The sequence below is a fragment of the Pan troglodytes genome, chromosome 4 (genome assembly GCF_028858775.2).
Source record: "Pan troglodytes isolate AG18354 chromosome 4, NHGRI_mPanTro3-v2.0_pri, whole genome shotgun sequence".
NCBI classification, from domain to species: Eukaryota; Metazoa; Chordata; class Mammalia; order Primates; family Hominidae; genus Pan; species Pan troglodytes.
In genome coordinates, this window is record NC_072402.2 from 71,852,923 (window position 1) to 71,875,818 (window position 22,896).

General features: G+C 37.1%; 1 protein-coding gene across 2 annotated transcripts in view; it reads right to left on the minus strand.

Moving 5' to 3' along the window:
- Nucleotides 1–22,896, minus strand: part of C7 (complement C7) — a 73,828-nt gene that overhangs the window by 25,463 nt on the left and 25,469 nt on the right. For both annotated transcript variants that reach the window (XM_001138984.8, XM_016953358.4), the window contains exons 5-10: nucleotides 20,969–21,116; nucleotides 19,765–19,903; nucleotides 12,051–12,221; nucleotides 9,596–9,839; nucleotides 7,434–7,544; nucleotides 1,891–2,057 (exon numbers count right to left, since the gene is read on the minus strand). In XM_001138984.8, the coding sequence (XP_001138984.2) occupies nucleotides 1,891–2,057; nucleotides 7,434–7,544; nucleotides 9,596–9,839; nucleotides 12,051–12,221; nucleotides 19,765–19,903; nucleotides 20,969–21,116 (980 nt within the window). The remainder of the gene's footprint in view (nucleotides 1–1,890; nucleotides 2,058–7,433; nucleotides 7,545–9,595; nucleotides 9,840–12,050; nucleotides 12,222–19,764; nucleotides 19,904–20,968; nucleotides 21,117–22,896) is intronic.

Consider the following 22,896-nt stretch of genomic DNA (forward strand, 5'->3'; position numbering starts at 1 on the left):
ATTCATTTTCTAGTTACAGCAAAGAAGCAAGTGAAATTAAATTTAGAATTAAATTTCCTGACTGAGAGATTTAACATATCTCTTAGTGGAAATCATGGATTCTTTCCTCATGGAGAAATTTAAAACAGGTAAACATTATTACTCTGCGTTGGCTATTTCAGAAGAAAAGCAACCTTGAAATCACAGATGTGCTGACTCAACTTTAACAGTCTGCTCTCCCAGGAACAGAAATGTCTCTGCTTTGTAGCATTTGCCAGTTTCTGCAGTGTAGCTGCTCTCACCATAGCCAATTTCAGGCTGCCACCATGATGCCTGAACTGGGAAGAGATATGCACCATTGGTTCCTGAGAGCCCAAGCTGTTGCGAACACGATGGCTTTGCATAGTCATGTACCTGCACCTGCATAGTGCCTTTTCTTTCTCTGTTCCTTTTTTGCCCTGCTAAAAAGGTAGCACAAATACGATAATTTATAGTCCTATGTGGAAAAGTACATGGAGACTGTTAAAGAACATGTGTCTTTCTCTAATCAATAATTTAATCGAATCAAGAGTTTCTAAAGATTTGTATGGGATGCTGACAATGAATACAGGCCATTTTGAATATTAACAGATGGTCCTTTAAGATAAGACTCTCTAGGAAAACTTCACCCTCCCTCCCTCACCCATATTTGGAAGCCAGTGGGCACTTTATGGGTGTTAGGAGGGGACTTGAGGACCTATTGCAATTTTTGAGTTTATAAAATGTATCTCTGAAAATCAGGCTTTGCCTGGGACATTGACTTTCATGCAGGGAATAGATCATAGAATCGGTTCTGCTATAATGTTTGTTTTGATAAGGTGAATTTGTTCCATTGAGATTGATATACTGAAAATTTTGAGTATAGCACAGATTTGAGATTTTCTTATGTACAACTATGTCCACATGAAACACAGGGTGAACACAAAATGCTTCACACAGTGGAAACAAGCCACGTAGGAATATACAAAACTCATGCATACGCATGTGCGTGGATACACACACACACTCACACACCCCTCAACATCTATGTCAGTTCATTTCCTGCATTATAAACTATGCTGTTCACGTCTGCTGTTACAAATGCCTGTCGGGTTTCTGACTGGCGTCCTTCTACCACTTCACAGTAACTCACAAGCCGTAACCCTTCCAAAACCCAGAAAGCTTCAGGTCTTTTTCTAGGTAATGCACCACACTTATTGTAGTATAGATACATTTTTAATAATTTAACATGTATAAAACCATGCAACTATTTTTATTGGCACCTGTCTTTTTCATATGAGTGTCACAGATGATAAATTTGAGTGCTGTGTCTCTAACCTGATTTTTTTTCCATAAGCCCTTTATTGTGCAATTTTGCATAGCTCAATGATTTTTAGAAACACATATGTTGCATTATAAAAGAATTGATGATAACAATAAAACATCTTAAAATTCTGCCAGCCAACTTGTTACTATTCTAATTTGTATGACTTCAGGAGCCCACGAGCCATGGCCACACAAAGAAACGTGATAGGAACATAACAGAAGGCAAACCTACATGCCTTCCCCTTGCTAGAATTTATAACTCCTCTGAATTAGGGACCAAGGAAGACATAATCGAACTTAGATCAAAAGTTAAAAATGCAAATTTTGTCATTAATTTCTCTTGGAAATTGCAAGACATTTAACATTTGCAACTAAAATATGAGTATAACACACCTTCTGTTTCTTATTATTATGTGTGCATTCATTTTACTCTACAAAATATAATTGGGATACGGAAAATGCTAATTACAGCCATGTCTGTTTAACCATCTTGATTTAACCACCTTCGTTTTCCTCATGCAAATAAACATGACTGCTTCCTATTGCTTTAAACAAAGCCTGACATACCTTTTGTTTTATGACTTGAGGAAGATTAGTCACAGATTCTGCCCAGGCAGAATATCGCCTTTTGTTTCCAGCAGGATTGTCCAGCTCTAGGTAACTAAGGCCAGATATGAAGCCTGCACCTCCCCCTCTGATGAACGGGTCTCCTCGCAATACATTGTTCTGGGTTCCTATACAGAAGAAAGCAAATGAAAAGTGAAAAGTCTATCAAGTATTAAAAAAAACTATCGAACTGTATGACATCCTGGAAAAAGCCAAACTATGGAAACAGTCAAAAGATAAATTGTGGTCAGAAAGAAGGGAGGGATGAATAGGCAGAGCACAAAGGATATTTAGGGCAGTGACACTGTTCTGTATAATACTACAATGGTGGGCACATGTCGTTATACATTTGTCAAAAGTCATTAAATGTTCAATATCAAGAGTGAACCCTAATGTAAATTATGGACTTTGGATGACAATGTGTCAATGTAGGTTCATCCATTGTAACAAATGTTCCACTCTGTTAGGAGATGTTGATAGTGGGGAAGGCTTTGCCTGTGTGGGAGCAGCGGATATACAGGAACTCTCTGTATTTTGCACTCAATTGTGCTGTGAACCTAAAACTGTTCTAAAAACTAAGCTATATTTATTTTATTTTTGGTGGTTTTCTTTTTTTTTTTTTTTTTTTTTTTTTTTTTTTGAGACAGAATTCTCACTCTGTAGCCCAGGCTGGAGTGCAGTGGCATACTCAATGCAAACTCTGCCCCCCAGGTTCAAGCAATTCTCATGCCTCAGCCTCCTGAGTAGCTGGGACTACAGGTGTACGCCATCACACCTGGCTAATTTTTGTATTTTTAGTAGAGATGGGGTTCCACCATGTTGGCCAGACTGGTCTCGAACTCCTGGCCTCAAGTCATCTGCCTGCCTCAGCCTCCCAAAGTGTTGGGATTACAGGTGTGAACCACTGCACCTAGCCAAAACTAAGGTATATTTTTTAAAAAAGAAAAACAACTCTTGCCTGAGAGCAGATGATATTAGGGAATTATTGTTCATGTTCTTTATATTTTTACTGTGAGTATCACATTATGCAAGATAATGTTCTTCTTAGATGTTACATGCATATATTTAGTGATGAAGTCTTATGATATCTGAAACTTACTTCCAAATAGTTCAGCAAATATTATAAACACTTTAAATACATAATATATATTTCAAAGAATCAGTCAATATTATCAATATTATATGTACATATATGTAGTGAAATTACAAAATACTAATTGTATATAGGAAATGGGTATATGGGTATTTATTACAACATTCTAGTCTATATGTTTTAAAATTTTCATAATAAAATATTGGAAGGAAAACAGTTTATTGCATCTGGTATACTAACAATGAATAAAATAAGCTGTTAATTAACAGGAATCTATTACTTAACACATGAAAAGTGTTCTGAAAAGTGTGAAATGCTAATGGAAGCTTCTTTTCCATTTATGTGCCTCATAATTTTAGAAATACTTTACTCCATTTGTAATGGTCATGACAAGAAATTTCCAACCTTGCAGATCGGATTTTGAGTGGTTTTCATTTCCTTGTAACTGTCCAAATTTTGCAATTTCATAAAATAAGCATATTTTACTCATATTCAGAAATCATTAAAGCCTGACAGGTTTTTTTTTTGTTTTTTTATTTTTTATTTATACACAATAATGGTACACGTTTATGGGGTGCATGTGATATTTTGATACATGCATAGAATGTGTAATGATCGAATCAGGATATTTAGGATATCCATCACCTTACCATTTGTTTGTGTTGGGAACATTTCAAATCTTGTCTTCTAGCTATTTAAAATATACAATAAATTATTGTTAACTATAGCCACCTGACTGTGCTATCAAACACTAGAATTTATTCCTTTTTTTTTTTTTTTTTTTTTGAGACAGAGTCTTGCTCTGTCGCTAGGCTGCAGTGCAGTGGCACTATCTCAGCTCACTGCAACCTCTGCCTCTCAGGTTCAAGCAATTCTCCTGCCTCAGCCTCCCAAGTAGCTGGGACTACAGGCGTGCACCACCACACCCAGCTAATTTTTGTATTTATAGTAGAGACAGGGTTTCACCTTGTTGGCCAGAATGGTCTCGATCTCTTAACCTCATGATCCACCCACCTCAGCCTGCCAAAGTGCTGGGATTACAGGCCTGAGCCACCACGCCTAGTCGAATTTATTCCTTTTACCTAACTACAGGTTTATACCCATTAAGCAATCTCTCTTCATTGACCCCTCCTCCTCCCCAGCTTCTGATAATTATCATTCTATTCTATCTCCATGAGATCAATTTTTTTAACCCTCACATATGAGAACATGCAATATTTGACTTTCTGTGACTGTAAATCTTAATAGTTTTAACAAATCACCTGATGCTTCCTCGTCTTCATTGTTAGCTGTGTTTTCAATATATACAGTAACACTTTTTAATGCAGTGAATCACGTCCCATCCCTGTATTATGAATCACAATCATCTGAGGGAACTGCAGATTTCTTAGTCCCCACCAAGACCTACAGGAGAATATCTGAGAGAATGAATAACCTTTGGAATCAGCATTTTAAGAGAATCCCCCAGGTAAGCGTCATGCATATTAAAGTTTGAGAATCACTGCCTTAGCTAGCACACCTATGTAAGAACTGCAGATTCTTTGCTAAGAATGATGGTTTCCGGCTTCATCCATGTCCCTATAAAGGGCATGAGCTCATCATTTTTTATGGCTGCATAGTATTCCATGGTGTATATGTGCCACATTTTCTTAATCCAGTTCGCAAGGACAAAAAACCAAACACCACATGTTCTCACTCACAGGTGGGAACTGAAAAGTGAGAACACTTGGACACAGGGAGGGGAACATCACACACCGGGGCCTGTAGTGGGGTGGGGAGAGGGGGGAGGGATAGCATTAGGAGATATACCTAATGTAAATGACGAGTTAATGGGTGCAGCCCACCAACATGGCACATGTATACATATGTAACAAATCTGCATGTTGTGCACATGTACCCTAGAACTTAAAGTATAATAAAAATAAATAAATAAATAAATAAAAAGAATTACAGATTCTACCATTATGATGTTTTTTTAAGGCTTTAGCCTCCCTTTCCATACCCCAGTGAGCTCTCTGTTCCAGCTAACTCTTTTCCCCTAGAAAAGGCAGCCCAATGCAAGTCAAGACCCCAGACTGTTAAGCCAAATTTTATGCATTTGCATTTCATATCTAACTCTTATTAACTATAATCTTGGGCAACATTTCTGGGTCTCAGTGTCCCTGTCTGTAAAATGAGAATATGAATAATACTTAACACATAGGTAGGAGGACTACACTGGTTTATTTTTGTACATCACTTAAAATTGTGCTGGCACACAGTAGGTGCCCTGTGTTTGTTAAATGTGAAATAAAATAAAATTGGTAAGCAGCTTCCAACTGCCAGCCCAACTGAAGACTGATGTCAACATCTTCTCAAAGCTCTCACTTCCATTTCTATGTTCAGATCATTCTTTTTCCACTTCATTCAAAAACTTTTCCTCCTCTGACATGTCAACTTCACGAAGACAAGCACTTTCTCTGGCATATTCACGGCTATATCTTGAGTGTCTAAAACAATTCCTGGCACATACCACAGACTCCATAAATAGTTGATGAATGAAGCAAGTGAATGAGTACATAAACCTGGTTTTACTACTCATCTTCCTCCTTCTTGCACTCATCTACCAATATCCCAAGAATCCCTGCTTCTTCACTGAGAACCATGACACATGGGTCAGTGTCCACTTTTGCCATTACCCCAAGAGGATTTAAGCTCTGATACTGCTCATTCTATGGCCTCACACAATGCATTGCAGTCTCACTTCCACCCCTACCATACTATGGAATCTCTTCCTTTAAAAGCAACTTTCTCTTCAACGTTTATTCTAGATTCATGGGGTACATGTTCAGGTTTGTTACCTGGGTGGATTATGTGATACTGAGCTTTGGAGTATGATTGATCCCAACACCCAGGTAGTGAGAGTAAGTACCCAATAGTTAGTTTTTCAACCCTTGATTCCTCCCTTCCTCCCCTCTCTAGCAGTCCCCAGTGACTATTTTTGCCATTTTTATGTCCATAAGTACCCAGTGTTTAACTCCCACTTAAAAGTAAGAATGTGCAGTATTTGGTTTCCTGTTCCTGCATCTGCACAGCAAAGGAAACTATCAATGTGTAACAGACAACCCACAAAATGGGAAAAAATATTTGCAAACTATGCATCTGATAAAACTCTAATATTCAGAATCTATAAGGAACTTAAACAACTTAACAAGTAAAAAATAAATAACCCCATTAAAAATGGACAAAAGACATGAACGGACACTTCTCAAAAGCAGCAACTAAGTCTTAATCACCAAATCCAGTGAACATTTTTTGGTCCTTATCTTCACTCTGTTGACCTCACTCCTCCTTTGCTTTCCATCTCTTGTTTTTTAATCCTGCCAAATGTTTCCTTCTCCATTCTTCTTTATTCTCTACAACTTTACTTAGGTAATCTTTTATTTCATCATTCCATGTATTAAATCTTTTAATGGAACCCAATAGCCATCAGAATGAAATCCAAACTCCTTAACATGGTACCCTCACAGTCTAGATCAGTTTACCCTTTCAGTCCTCCTTCAATCACCCAAAGACTAGCATACCACCTTCCCCCCATCTCCACTGCCAACCAGCATGCACCAAAAACCTGACCTCCACGGAGTAGCCATGTCAGCAAGTGAAACTGAACTGTCTCTTGATATTGTCACTTGTCTAGGCTTGTTTGCCAATCATCATAAGGGAGAAAAGTGCTGCACACTGATAACATATTTATAATACAGAGGAGATAACCTGGTGAACTCCCTATCCTGTGTGATGTCTCACTACCTTGACACATGAAAGAGACAGCAGAGACAAAAATTACCTAATAGATTTTTTAAAACACAAAGTAGAACCCCTGATAAAGCCTCAAAAGCCTTTGGAGATCAAGAATTAACAATAGAAGAGTGGAGTAGAGGTTAGGCTTGTAATTATTCACAATAGCGAAGACATGGAATCAACCTAAATGCCCATCAATGATAAACTGGATAAAGTGTGGTGCATATACACCATAGAATACTATGGAGCCATAAAAAAAGAATAAGATCATGTCCTTTGCAGGAACATGGATGGAGCTGGAAGCCATTATTCTTAGCAAACTAAAGCAAGAAAAGAAAACTAAACATTGAGTATTTTCACATATATGCAGGAGCTAAATGATGAGAATATATGGAAATAGACAGAGGAGCAACACACACTGGGGCATTTTGGAGAGTGGAGAGTGGGAGGAGGGAGAAGATCAGGAAAAAATAACTAGTGGGTACTAGGCTTAATACCTGGGTGACAAAATAATCTGTACAACAAAGCCCCATGACACAAGTTTACCTACATAACTTCACGCATACCCTTGAACTTAAAAGTAAAAAAAAAAAGAAGTTAAGTTTGCAATGCAAATTGCTCTTTTTTCATTTACCTGAAGCAGCTTTTAAAGCGTTTTCCAATTCCTTGCATCCATGACTTGAAAATTTAACGACAAAATGCCAACCTGAGGATTTACATTTCTTTTCTTCGACTGAATTAAAATCTAGGGGAAAAAATGTAAAAGAGACATGTTTAATTTCTGCATTTCTTGAAGATCTTCAGATATGAGAGTAGGGATAAGAGGTTGTTTGCTGCTACTATGGCCATCTAATCAAGAGTGACATGATATGAACATTTTCAAGTGCTCTAGAAGAGTCAAAGATCAGAAAAAATTGACTTTTGTTATTTTCCTTCTATCAGCTTCAGAGGGGAGGCAGAAGAGATTTCTACATAAAAAGGTGCAGGGAGTAGAAATTGAACACCCCAAAGAGTGATATCTTTCACCCATTTACAGTCAGCTTCTTAGGCATAAGATAAATCAATAAAAGTAGGAGCATGACAGCTTCTTCCAGCAAATCTACTTAAGGTTCCCAAAGCTGGCTTCTGTTTCCACAGGAATTAACTCCTAAAATTCAAGTTCTACTGGTTCAATCTCTCCATCTTTAACATCTGTGACTTCCAACATCTCCTTCCCATGACTTATACCCTTAGAATGTGATCATTTCTATTCATTATCAAGGGGAGTTTTTTGGTTTTTTTTGCCAATGCATTTTTTGAAAGTAGGATAGAAAAATACTAAAATGTGCAAATATATTTTCTCATTTACTAACTATATTACAATAACCTTAATGTTTCTTAAAGAACAATTATTTGGGGCATACACTATATCCCAGAGGTTATGATTATATTTAAATAAAAATTTTAGGAAAAACATAAACTGCTCAAGAGTAAAATTTTTACTGAAAAATTTAATTTTACCAGCTTGGAATGTTTTTTTAATCCTCTCCATTTCTTTTAAGTGCAATAAAAAGAAGTAAAACTGAATTTAGACCAAACTACTTGCTGGATTAATTCTCCAAAGAAATAGTGTCCTTGTCTTTGCTACAAAAACCTGTACTTGTGCACTCATTTCTAACCTGTAAGATTTGAAAAGATCAAGTTCTAGTTAAATTTTATGTAGTAGAGAACTTCAAAAAAAACAGCTCAATGGAAATGAAAAAATATTATAGTTTACCCATTTAAAAAGCTAAAAGACTTCCTCTGAATCTTATGTAAGAGATCTTATTCTTCTCCAAGGTTGTAACAGAATCTTTTCTGAAGAGAAAGACCTTGAAGAGGGGATTTGGAATAGAGAGGGAAATGTGGGCATCAGCTAAAAGACAAAGTTAGGAAAAAAAAGGTTTGACTTGGAACATTAGTAAGCCAAGGCTAGTCTCTGAAGAGGAGGAGTGGTTGTTAAGCCACCACCATCCCTGCCCATATCTAGACAGATAGTGAGGACCCTTCTCTCAATATGAAATCAACAAAGCATTAATTCAGGGGCATGTCCTGATTCTAACCAAAATCAGGCAATTTTAGCAGTGACTAGCATAAGGAATAAGCTAAACTGACTTTGAGGCCAGTTAGACCCAGCCTTAAATACTCTCCTTGCAATCTTCATGACCTTGGATAAGTCTCATAATAGCACTGAGTCTCTACTTCTCACTGTGGGGCAGAGATTATAATGCCCATCTCATTGGGTAGTAGTAAGGATTATTACTAATACATGTAACTCACTTGTCATGAGGAAGGTATCCCATCAATTTAAGCTATTGTTACAAGTATTAAGTAGTAAACAAACTTATGATATTCAGAGAGGATTTCTTTTAAAAGAATGAGAGGGTAAAAAACAAAGGTAAATGAAATACTTATTTAAACATCTTGATTTCTGAAATATTACTAAATTCCTCATTTAGTTTTTCTTGAGAAATGCTGTTTAGTTTGAGAAAGTGGAAAGTTTAAAAAGCATTCTAAAAACCCAGCCAATACCCTCTAGAGATAGCCAATAATGATAATGATTTAGCTCAAGGTACTATGCAAAAGAGTAGACAGGCTTTTCTTAAACCATATAAGATTTTAAGTAGACAATAATACATTCTTGCAATTTTAGATTCCTTTGCAATTTAAATTTCTGTTTGTCAAATTTTAAAGCTCAAAAGCTTACATTAACTACATGTTATTTCCCCATTAAAATCCCAGAAATGCCTTTAGACAACGAGTTTTTTAATACTGTACCGTTTTGTTTTAATTTTTCTGAGTCCACATAAAATAGAACTCTGTATTCTCCTCCTAACGACCCAGATTGCAGATAATGTGTCCCGTACTGGTCGATTAAACTTCGGTAGGCACTGTAGTCATACAGAGAGGGGAGGTGGGAAAGCTCCTTCCAGAATGGCTCAGCAAGCTGTAAAAATTCTGGATTGTTATTAATGAACTGAGCCACTTCAACAGTGTTCTCAACAACCAGCAGTTGGTAACTCTGTGGAAAGAAGAAAGAGTACAAGGAGTTTTAGGTGGAAGATAAAAAGGCAATGGAAATAGTTCTCTGTTCAATACCTTCATCAGCTCTCATCTCCAATCAACCAAGACTACAAGAATTTTTATTTTTGACGCATGATGAGCACTCCTATGGGCCCACTTACTGGACGCAATCAGGAATATTTGGAGTCTCAAATAGTAATAATATCTGAGTAATGGCCAGGCAAGGTGGCTCACTCCTATAATCCCAGCACTTTGGGAGGCTGAGGCAGGCAGAGCACTTGAGACCAGCCTGGCCAACATGATGAAACCCTGTCTCTACTAAAAATACAAAAATTATCCTGCCATGGTGGTACACGCCTGTAATCCCAGCTACTCAAGTGGCTGAGGTAGAAGAATCGCTTGAACCCAGGAGGCAGTGATTGAAGTGAGCCGTGATCACACCACTGCACTCCAGCCTGGGTAACAGAGTGAGACCCCATATCAAAAAAAAAAAAAAAAAAAAAAATCTGAGTAATGCTATGTTAAGCCACCATCCCCTCCCACATCTGGACAGATAGTGAGGACCCTTCTCTCAATATGAAATCAACAAAGCATTAATTCAGGGTTCAGGATTAATTCAGAAAAATTCAGCTTTGTCCTGCCTCAGCCACTTGAGTAGCTGGGATTACAGGCATGCGCCACCATGCCTGGATAATTTTTGTATTTTTAGTAGAGGTAGGGTTTCATCATGTTGGCCAGGCTGGTCTTGAACTCCTGACCTCAAGTGGTCTGCTTGCCTCAGCCTCCCAAAGTGCTGAGATTACAGGTGAAGAAATTAAATGATAATTTCTTATATAAACTCCAAAACCCCAAGACCAAGTTGCTATGCCATCTTCAACTACAAAAAGAGAATTAATCTATCAACTGATAAATATAAGTATATAAAATAATGTGTCCCTATGGTCCACATCTTGACAATGACTTGTAGGTATCATTTATCTCCCATGCTAGGGTATTTGCAGGTGAAGCTACTTTATAATGAGGTCTTTTAAACACTTCCTAAGCATCTTTTAATGACGTCCAAGACAGATCACAGATCTACTTTTGCCAAATCCCCACTTTGTGAACAATATAATGTGGAGACAATAAATGTTTTTACAACTCATAGCTCCATAGTCAGTTTCTCAGTCATAAAACAAATAAAATCAATATTCCTTATATTTTCCTAAGTGATTTATTAATCAAGTTACTAACTTTAAGGATGTGATGAAATGTGCAGATTGTGAATAATAATTAGCCCAAAAAAATTATTCAGCCATAACAGTATATCAATTAGTACAATCCATCTCTACTGTTCAGGTTTCTCAAGAGGAAGGTTTTAGTATTTCAAAACAATGAAGTATTTAAAAATGTCTTTTAACTTTCTTAGATAAAAATGTTGGTATCTCAAAAGTAATAAAGTGTTTTTAAAGTATTTTATCTTCATGCACCGTCTAAAAAGCCTCTAGCATTTGCATTTAAGAAGCATATATAAGCATTAATTAGATTTTTTAAAATTGTATATGACACTTAAAATAGTATCACCAGTAATCACAAATTTAAGAAATTTAAGATCGTTTAAATAGAAGATTTCAAGGTAATAAGGGCTTTGTAAACATCTTCAAATAAAAACAAATATTTTTAATGAGAAGTTTATAACTAAATATACATATATATATATGTGTGTATTTTTTTTTGAGACAGGGTCTCACTCTGTTGCCCAGGCTGAAGTGCAGTGACGTGATATTGGCTCACTGCATCCTCTCCCTCCAAGGCTCAAGTGATCCTTCCACCTTAGCCTCCTAAGTAGCTGGGACTATAGGCATGCACCACCATGCTCAGTTAATTTTTGTGTTTTTATAGAGACAGGGTCTTGCTATGTTGCCCAGGCTGGTCCCAAATTCCTGAGCTCAAGCTCAAGCAATCCACTCACCTTGGCCTCCCAAAGTGCTGGGATTATAGGCGTGAACCACTGTGCCTGGCCAGTATAAATAAATATATTATCAAAGAGATTTAATGAGACAATATTGTACCTTTTAGAGAAAGATATTGCATTGACTCTTAAAGGAAGTACTATTACTATTACTAATTTTAATATGAAAGCTGATCCTTTGATAAATACAAGTTTATTAATGTAAGCAATACTTAAAAAAGTAAAACATGGAAAAGTTAACTGATATTTTATACTAACCTTTCCTTTATGGATTTCATTGGTATGTGAAGTATAACTGCGTGAAGAAGATGATGAAGATCTAAAAAAGGAGCACTTCCGACTAGATGATGTGTGTTCTGTCGACGTATGTTTTACATAAGACCAAGTACTATTGTAAAATTCATAATTAAAATCATTATTTATTTTCACCTACAAAGAAAATGAAAAATTTTGCTATGACTAAATTAATGCTTGGAGATACCCAAGATACTTTTGTCATGGATCCTTTATCATGCATACTTTCTTCATGCAATCTTCCCAAAGAGAAAAGCTCTTCATTGGCACAAAGCAACTGTGACTCTCATTAAGACCAGGCCAGTATGATTATAAGGAAAGAGTTCATTCTATGATTATTTTTTTATTAAGCAGGACACATGGTACCAACAATGGCAATCCCAAGTGACTCACAAAATGCATTTAGGTACAAACAACTTCCATGTTCCTTTAATGTCAGCATTTGGCCCAGAAGCGAGCAAATTAACAAAAGCTACACTGACAGAGAACTCGAAAGAATTTCGTTCTTGATTTTTCATCTAACAAAGAGGAACAGAGATGCAAATAGGTGATATGAAACAATTAGCTCTTTTGGACTTTGTTTCGGAATGTTCTATGTGATCCAATAGTGGATTTAATTTTCTAATTCTGTTTCACTTGGATAAATGCTAAAATTGCATTTTTTTCTTTGCTAGATAGAAGAAAGGGTCACCCCAAAAGAATTTTAAAGTAGACAATAGGTTAGTCACATGTAGCTAAATGAGAAGTGACAGCTTCAGCTTTTATTGAAGAGACAATCATTCATTTATCCTTTATTTTGCTTTAGATCAAGTGTCAAAATGAAATGCCCACAGGGAACTGGCAAGTAATGTCAATGTTGGAAACCTCCAGTGGACAGCATGGTGATGAAAAAGTGAACATGTACCCTGTCTAAAAGGGACACACAACACTCAAATCCACTAGACAGTCACTAGATGTAACTACAGGTTCTGGTATTGACAAATTGTCTGATTTTTTCCAAGGGATAAATTTGACTCTTCATGTAAAACTCTCTTGATTTGTTAAAGTTATAGACAACTAATTTGCTAAAAATGTCAGTCCCTGTGGGAATGAAACAAATCAGGCAAGAGGACTCCCTCTCACTGTGTTTGTTCTATATAAATATTCAAATTGGGAGCTCTCCTTTCAAAAGCATTTGTGTTTTTATTATATATACATACACGTCTGCGTTTGAGATCCAAGCATAAGGACAGAGAAAATTGAACTGATGGAAATGATATACTTTTTTGAAAACTAAAAGGAAAGAAAATGACAATATTACACAGTCATACTAAATGATGCTTGTGAAAGCAAAATATTCATGTTGTCACATTAAATAAGAAGACAGGTATAAGTGTGAAAATGCTATTAATGACAATCATGCAAGTATATGCCCAGTCAAAAAATACAAGACAGAAATACACCAAAATACCAGAAAATACAATATGGCTGTTATCACTACCCCCATTGAGTATTAGATATGCATGCTAAAAAGATAAGAAAGATAAGAAGATGGATTTCAACAAATCTTTTATTAGAGCATTATTTCCATCACATTATGAAATTGGTTTGTTTAAAAGTCAGATGCAAAAATTCAGCTTGGGCTGGGAGAATATATATATGTCTATGTGTATACATATACACACACACACATATATGTATATACACATATACACATACACACATATATATTATTGATTTTAAAAATATTTAGTTTATTATCTCTTTGGAGAAAGAAAAGTTATACACATCCCTTTCAATGCAAAAAAAAAAAAAAATTAGCCTATTTCCGCCTGTCTTTATATCCACAATTCAAATACAAATAAACCTCTCAGCTGCTTTAGTTCAGCATCTTCTCACTCCTATCTACCTACACATAGCTGCAGGAATCATCTTTCTCAAAGTGGTGTGGTCTTATTAAATTTTCTTTAATTAATACCCTCCTTCTTCCAGCTTAGATCCTGGATTCTCCAAGACTGATTCTTCCTCTGAAATCCCAAATTCAACCATCCTATATTCTAACATCTCTTATTCTTTTAACTCTCATTTTTATTATTGCCACATCTATTATTTAACATTATAGAAACATGTTCTTCCACTTATTCTCCCCCTTTCTCCCTATCAACACTTTCAGTTTTTTCACTTCCTTCCTGTTTCAGCTTAGGCTTCTTGGCTCATGACTTCAACCATTCTCTTGCCAATGGATTTAACTTCCTTGCCTAGATGACCTGCTATCATGTTTTCCTGGCAAAAACCCAGCCAGGGCTTGCTAGGCCAGGCATGGGCGTGGCGGCTTATGCCTGTAATCCCAGCACTTTGGGAGGCCAAGGTGGGCAGGTCACAAGGTCAGGAGATGGAGACCATCCTGGCCAACATGGTGAAACCCATCTCTACTAAAAATACAAAAATTAGCTGGGCATGGTGGTGCATGCCTATAATCCCAGCTACTCGGGAGGCTGAACCAGGAGAATCGCTTGAACCCAGGAGGCGGAGGTTGCAGGGAGCCGAGATCACGCCACTGCACTCCAGCCTGGTGACATAGCAAGACTCTGTCTCAAAAAAAAAAAAAGAAAGAAAGAAAGAAAATCGCACAACTGTACAGATTGGTGCCACTACAAATCCATTCGTGCTTTTCAACTTCAGTAGAATCCTCAAAACCAGCCAACAATACTTTATTTCTCTAGTCAGTTCCCTCCTCCCATTCTCTACAGTACCTATTTTTAAATTCTGCAAAATTTTGAAAATTTTTCAAAATTCAATTCCTCGATTCTACAGACACTTCCTTCACTCTCAGAAGATGATCTTACCTCTTTCTTTACAAAAACTCCCATCTTCAGAGACCTCTTAAACTGCTGGCTAACAAATCTACAAACTTATTAACTTTTCTTTCCTTCTTTTTCTCCATAGGTGTCCCTCTCTTTGTCTTAGGATAAATTTTCTCTCTCTTCTCTGTATTGCATTCTCTCTGACCTCTTCAAAGGGTGGATTAGATGGATTGATTGTTCCCTCTCCTACAGCTTCCATTTTTCTTGCTCTACTGGCTCCTTTCTATCAAAACATACATGTTCTAATACAACCAACTAAAATAAGAAAGGCTTTACCTGTTACTATATATTCCTTCTTTCCTACCTTCCCATCTCACCACCTTAAATGAGTTGACTATAATTAATTATCTTAAATTCCTCACCTCCCATTCACTCTTCCTCTTACAATGGTCTGACTTCCAGCAATGCTGCTGGCACATTTCTTATTTCACCAGACAGTGAACACTTCTCTCAACATCATTCGGCACTGTTGACCACTCTCTCCTACTGGAAATACTCTCTTCTGTTGGCTTTCTAGTTTTCTTTTTTTCTCTCTGGCTGTTCCTTCTAAGACTCCTTTACACATCTCCTTCTATTACTCCTCTATGCTAATTCCAAGAGGAACAGTGTTCTCCACTCTGTGGCTTCAATTACCATTCCTATACCAATAATCACCAAATGTCTATTTCCAGCTCAAACACTTTCTCCTGAGCACTTGGACATACTTTAGATACCTAAACTGGATTTGTCTTCTCCCTGCAAATGGGTCTTTACCCATCTCAGAGGGTTGTATTTTCATCTGGCCATTGGTCCAAGTCAGAAACCCATTCATATCCCAGACTGCTCACTCTCCATCATATCCCGCATTCAGCCGCTCACCAAGTTTTCTCAGGCCGCTATTATGTCTCTCAGGGATTATTACAACAGTTTTCTAACCAAGGTTCTTTCCCCCAGTTGGCCACCCTCCAATATATTCTCCACTGTTCATAAGAGTAGCAACCCTTCTTAAACTCTCTGACTCTTTTTTTTAATCCAATCTCCTTAACTAACCAGAAAAAAAGTCTTTTTTATTTACTTTCCCGATCACTCATAACCTCATTTCTTACAACTCTTCACACTTCACTCTGTAATCCAGCCAGTTTGAACTTCATTCAGTTATTCAGAAGTGCTCCTCGGGCCAGGGTCAGTGGCTCACGCTTGTAATCCCAGCACTTTGGGAGGCCGAGGCGGGTGGATCACTTGAGGACAGGAGTTCAAGACCAGCCTGACTGACATGGCGAAACCCTGTATCTACTAAAAATACAAAAATTAGCCAGGCATGGTAGTACACGCCTGTAATCCCAGCTACTCGGTAGGCCGAGGCATGAGAATCGCTTGAACACAAGAGGCAGAGGTTGCAGTGAGCCGAGATCACACGACTGCACTCCAGCCTGGGCAAATGGGTGAATGAGACTCCCTCTCAAAAAAAAAAAAAAAGAAGTGTTCCTCTTGCACTCTTGTTATTTCATTTTCTCTCTCTCTCCCACTCCCACCCACATATAGAATGAGACACGATATACATATAGATATAGAGATATTCACTGCATATACATACATATATATACTATATAAAATGCTTGTAAGTATAGTGTCTGCTCCGAGGGGGTTTGGAGCCAGACTTCTAAAGTTCAAATCCCACCTTTGTCATCTTCTATGCTGTGGATAAGCTATTTAGCTTTTTTGCCTCTGTTTTATCATTTGTAAAATGAGATGCCAGTACCTACCTCCTTAGGTTATTATAAGGAAAATAGGTCCATGTAAAGCTCTTGGAACAGTGCTTAGTATATAAAGCGTTCTTATATGTGAGATATTTTTAACCATCATTTAAATTATTCCTAGCTAAGAAGGTAGATTTAGAAATCTCAGGTATCTAGTCCTCACACCAACAGAGGAAGCAAAGGCTTAGATAATGCAGCATTCATTAAAATTGCCTTTAGAATTTGTTTTTGTTTTTCATTTGATATGCATTTAGGATTTCTCTTCAAAATATATAATGAAGTATATTCAAGACCAAACACAGAAGAAGCCATGAAGTTTTTCCACCTTGATCATAATTCATTCCCTTCTGCAATTCATCACACACTGAGAATAAACACAATAGTCCTCTGCCATCTCTCAGGCTGAACAAGGCAGAGGGGCACCTTCCCAAGCCATAAATGCCTTCCTTGTTGTATAAAATGTATAAGTAGACAGAGAATGTGCACAGCATCAAAGTTAAGTAGCTTACTCGACAAGAAATTGGGTTTGCCCTGGATAAACCGCGATGCTAAAAACCGAAACAGGGATTATAAGAGAGACTGGCCGATTCTGTTTTATATTTACTACTAATATTTATGTTCCAATAAGCCAAAAGTCATTTTCCACCTCAAAGAGAGCTGAATACCCAGTGGGCCCGAGATGAATTTATTTGAACCATGGAGGACATTCACCACCTCCGCGTCCACACCTGAGTTTAGCATCTGCATGGCTGACTCACTGCCTGTTGCTTCCACTTCACTTCCCTCAGACTGCTCCTCAAAACATCTCTGTTCCTCATTCTATAGCAGGCTATAATTTCCCTCTACTCTGACAAACACCTTCACATTCAGTGATGGGGAAGGCATTTCAGATGTCAATCTAAAGACCAAGCCCTGCTGAGGAAAATGAATGTCAGGATCACGTTGTTAATAAATTATCCCTCTTCTTCAGAAATGCAGACTTCCTGCCTGTCTACCTTCCAACGAAGTCAGAAACGCTCTTTCTTATTATTTTCTCTGCTCTGTAACTTTCTAAATTTGACCCTTTCAAAAATATACATGCAAGTCTCCACATTATAATTATGAAAGAATTAGGAACATATTCTCTAAGGTATAGAGGGAGAAAAAAATTATCTGTATATGCCTGTCTTACATTCTCCTTTCTGGCCAAAGGTTAAATTGTAATACATGTTATTCACCACGTTGAATTTAGAATTGAAAAATAAATTAAATGAAACACATGGGGAGAGTAAAATGTAATGGAAAAATAAAAGGCTGTGAAATCTGACAGACCAGATCTAAGCTCTACTACTTTTTAATTTGGTGACTTTGAGTATGTCAGCTGAAGTCCTCTTAAGCCTCAATTTCTACATATATAAAATAGTAAAATATTGCTTACTTTCCAAAGCTGCTGTGAGAATGAAACCTATGCTAATCACCTAAAATAGTGTAGATGCCACAGTAGGTATTCAAAAACTGGTAGCTACAATTATTTTTCAGATCTGTTTTACTTCTCATTTATATTACTCAACAACTCTTAAATGCAACTAACTTATTCTATGGTAAATTGGAAGATGGTATGTTTGCTATTTATAATCAAAGCTGCTTTCTGGAGAAGGTTAATTTGGGTAAGCAAAAGGCCCTTTTGTCTGAACATTTCAGTAGTTTAGGTTTACAAATTTAGAAGTAATCAATATTAAAAGCTGAATTAGACATTTTTGGAGTTTGGGGACAAAGGGAGGAAAAGGAGTGAGAGAGGGGATCTTGAAAGACGAGAGCAAGAGAGAAGCTAACACCCGATGAGACCAGAAATTTCGTTGTGTTGAGGCTGTGGAAGAGTGTTTTAAGATAGAAGATGCCAACCGCTATTGCTTCAACATGTTTGCATTACTGCAACAGAAAATCTCTCCTCTATCTTCCTTCTAAATCTTCTGTAAAGTTTCCTAAAGCCACAACTGTTTTGCATGAGTACGTATTGCGTTGATCAAAACCTACTCACGGGTGAGTTTAGGTGTGTATGACAGAAATAGCTTTTGAGAAACAGAAGCCTGGAGACAGAGGAGATCTGAGATCATAAGCAAAATTAAAAAGTTAAGCAATACCAACATTGGCAAGCATGTGAAGTGGAGGCCACTCATCCCCACTGCTGGGGTATGAAATGATCCAGCCATTTTGGATACTTTACCTAGTAAAATTTAGTACATACATATCCTATGAGGTAGCAATTTGAGTTCCAGGTGTATGCCCTGGAGAAGCTCTAGTTCATTTGTATGGGACTCGGGCACAAGAATGTTCAAGGCATTTTCATAAGAAAAAATTGGAAACAGCAATAAAAATGCCACCTGCAACAGCATGAGTAAATCTCAAATCCATAACTTTTAGTGAAAAAAGTAACAGAAGAATAGATATGATTCTATTTATACAAATGGAAAAAATAGGCAAAACTAAATCACAAATTTATATTTAGGGACAAAGACATATACAGAATAAGCATTTATAGAAAAAACAAGGATAATTAATACAAAATATAAGATAGTGGTTGCCTGAGGAGTGAGAGGGATGTGATCAGAGAGGGGCATAGAGGAGCCTTTAAGTCACTGGCAATATTCTATTTCTTAAGGCAGATGGTGGGCATATAAGGGCAGTTTTCTTCAAATTACACATATATGTTATCCACACCCTTTTGTATATATGAAATAGTTCACAATTTTAAAATAAAAGCATTTTAAGTGAGCTGACACTGTAGCAGTGTCAGGAGACTATCATTACCAGTCATGGACAGGGTCTTCAGTTTAATGCCTATGCCAGCACAGACAATAAGGTCTTGGGCCCATATAGAACATGAATTTACAAATGAGGTATAAGGATATGTCAGCTTGAATGACACATGTTAAAAGTATCATTGCCCTGTACCCCAAAGCAAAAACACTGTGTATACTTTTTAAGTCAACATAAAACATTTATAAAAATTGACCACATGTTAGGCCATAAGTAAATTCTCAACAAATATGTAAAAGTCAATATCATATAAATAATGCTCTCTGACAATTCCAGATTGGAAATCAATAACGTCGTAAGTACCTGGAATGTATAGGAGAGGACATTTCCACTCAGCCTGTAGAAATCTTTTCCATCCCCACTAAACACCTTTCTACATTGACCACCAAAACTTTTGGTATTGATGACTCTGTTCCTAAACTGGCCAGTGAGTTCATTGTAACTGTTAAAAGGAGGAGGAGGAGAAGGAGGAAATAAAAAGCCGTTAAAAACCAGAAATAGCACTTGGTGGGGAAAAAAATTTATTACAGAACTCTACAAATTCTTAAAATGCATTACACTTAAACACTTCTTTGAGAGAGTTCAAATGAAGAGCACAGCATCCTAATACACACCATACATTATCCAGCTTCCCCTGCTTGGTATAATCACTAAAACTAATGGCTCAGAAAATCCAACATTCTTTCCATCTAAGAACATATTTGGGAAACACATGGCTCTTTCGTATCTATGGCAACAGCTGGTTTTGAATTGAATCTGTAGATAAAACCAATACAATTAAGGTTACTCTTGAGGAGAGAGAGCTCTCTATAATAAATTTTAACTAATTGCCTCTTAGCATACTGAATGGTGTACTCTTTCAAATAATTTTACCCTATTTCTCTGTTAATAAATTTTAAAATATTTCAGAAAAATTACTTCTTTCACTCTAAAATAGGTTATTTTTAGGTCTTGAAACCTTAACAAGTCATATGACCCTTAAAAATTCTTCAGAATTCTCTTTGATAACGTAAACACAGTATTTTCCAATCTTCACTTGGAAACAGTTTCTTGGCTAGTTTAGACAATTGCTGTTCAGCCTGGATATTACAACACACTTGCTTCTGTCTCTCTTCTCATCCTGCTCTCATTCTATTGTCTCTTCATTCTCTTGCATAGCCCCACATTATTGAATTAGTCTTTTTTCTCTCTCTCTCCCTCCCTTCCAACCCCCATGAAGTGACCAACTGTCCAGGTTTCCTGGGCCTGAGGGGTTTCTTGGAATTAGAATTTCAGTGCTAAAACTAGGACCATCCCAGGACAAGGGGTCACTCTGCATCTACCACATGTATCTACAGGTATACATGTGTGAACAAAAATACTGTCTCAGGATGTGGCAAAGAGCTCTGAGCCAATGAATAATCTTGCCTATTAGAAGACTTGTTCGTAGACTTACCAAACTATAAAATAAAACAAAATTTAAAACTACAATTCACTGATGTACTCAGGAGGCTGCCCAGCACCTTACCCATTTCCAGTAAGTTCTATGTTAGGAGGAGGTTTATCGATATCACAGGAAGTTCTCCTTTCTGAGTCCTCACATCTGTCTTCATCAGCACTGTCTTCATCACAGTCAGAATCCCCATTGCAAACCAATGATTTGCTGATGCACTGACCTGAACACCAGAGAAATCCATGTGCAAATGTAAAAGAGGGAAGAGGAGAAACACTACCCAGGACCAAAAAGGGTTTTCCTGCTACCTGTAACACTGCACTGATACACCAATGTAAATGGGAGATAAATCCTCAGAGTGTCTCAGAAAGGACTAGTGAGTATTTTGTCTCCATTTTATGGCACATGGAAATGGTTCTTAACTCAATCAGACACAAAATTGAAAATAGGATCTGAATTCAGAATTTCAGGATCTCACCCATAATCATCAAGCAGCTTGTCTAAATTATATAATTCCGACTACTGAGAAAATAGACTGACTTCCTGCCCTTCAACTTTCACTTTTTTTCTGTCATTCTAAGATGACAAAGTTGAGCTTTTTTTGGTAATTTAAATTTGTAAGCTTTAAGAGCCGGACAATTTTATCAAAAGGTTAAAATTCAACATTTCTGTAGCACAATAGGGGCTAGGATACGAATATGAATAAAAATGGCCTTTGCCAGCTTTTCATATACTTTACAATCTAATAGGAAATACTACAAAGACATAGATCATAATTGTTATGATAGCCATAAATCTAGAGTACCAAGGAAGCACTGGAGAGTACCAAAAGATCTAGTTCCTGCCTATCTCCCCAGCATCATCCCCAGCCATTCTCCTACTAGCTTCTTATACCCTAGTCATACCAGACTACCTGCATGAATAAAAGGCCAAGCTTTCTGTCATCTCCAATGATCTTGCGCTTGGTTAGTTCTCTCTGCCTAGACGGGTTTTCTCTACCTATCTCTTACTTGTCCTTCAAGAATCAAATTAAACATTATCTCCTCTTGAAAACCATCGCTGCCTCACAGGCTCTGATGCATGTTCTTCCTCTATGTCCTCATAGGATGTTTGGTGCACAGCTGTCCTTATAGGACATGTACCCTGCTATACTGCCACTCAATCCAATGCAGCAAACATTTGTTGAGAACTTATTATGTACCAGGGACTCCAGAAGTCAACATGTAAGAAATATAATTCATGTCTTCAAGGAGTTCACAGTTCACCAAGAGAGACATTCAGGCCAACGAATCATCCAAATGACAGATGGTACAATATGCATAAGGAAAATATGGAAGTGATTGCTTAATTACTTCTATCAGTTGGGGATTTAGGGCAGGCTTCCTGAAGGAGTGGTTATCTAATTTGGATTTTGAAAGTAAAATAAGCGTTCGACAGGTATCACTGAGGAGCACTTCTAACACAGGGATTATTTATGTACTATTCTGCCCATAAAACTTTAATATTTGTGAGGGAAGAGGCATGTGTTTCACTTGTATATACAACTCTCACCACTATTTGAAACAAGAATCATAAATGTTTACTAAATGTTGTTACATTAATCTGACTGCATAAATGCAACATAGAGTATTGGTCAAATAATATTCTATGCCAAAACTGGTGTTTCAATCACCCCATGCATAGGAGAGAACTGTATTGCTCCTTAATCAGTTCATTAGGGTTGCTTTTCTTGTAGATATAATAATTTAGGCAGTAACATTGTTTTCGTCTAATCTCAATATATGTACAAGACTCACTCTGCATCTTTACTCAAAATACACTGTCAAGAACTATTTGGGTCTGTCAGTAACTAGAGTTCCATTCAAAGAGACAAAGAGCATTCCTATGTTTATTACCAGATGCATCCCCTTGCATTTGAAAAAATGATAGCTGAGTGGGTGATTAACATACCAACAAAAATCCTAATGATATTTGGGGGAATTAACTTTAGGCCAATATAAATT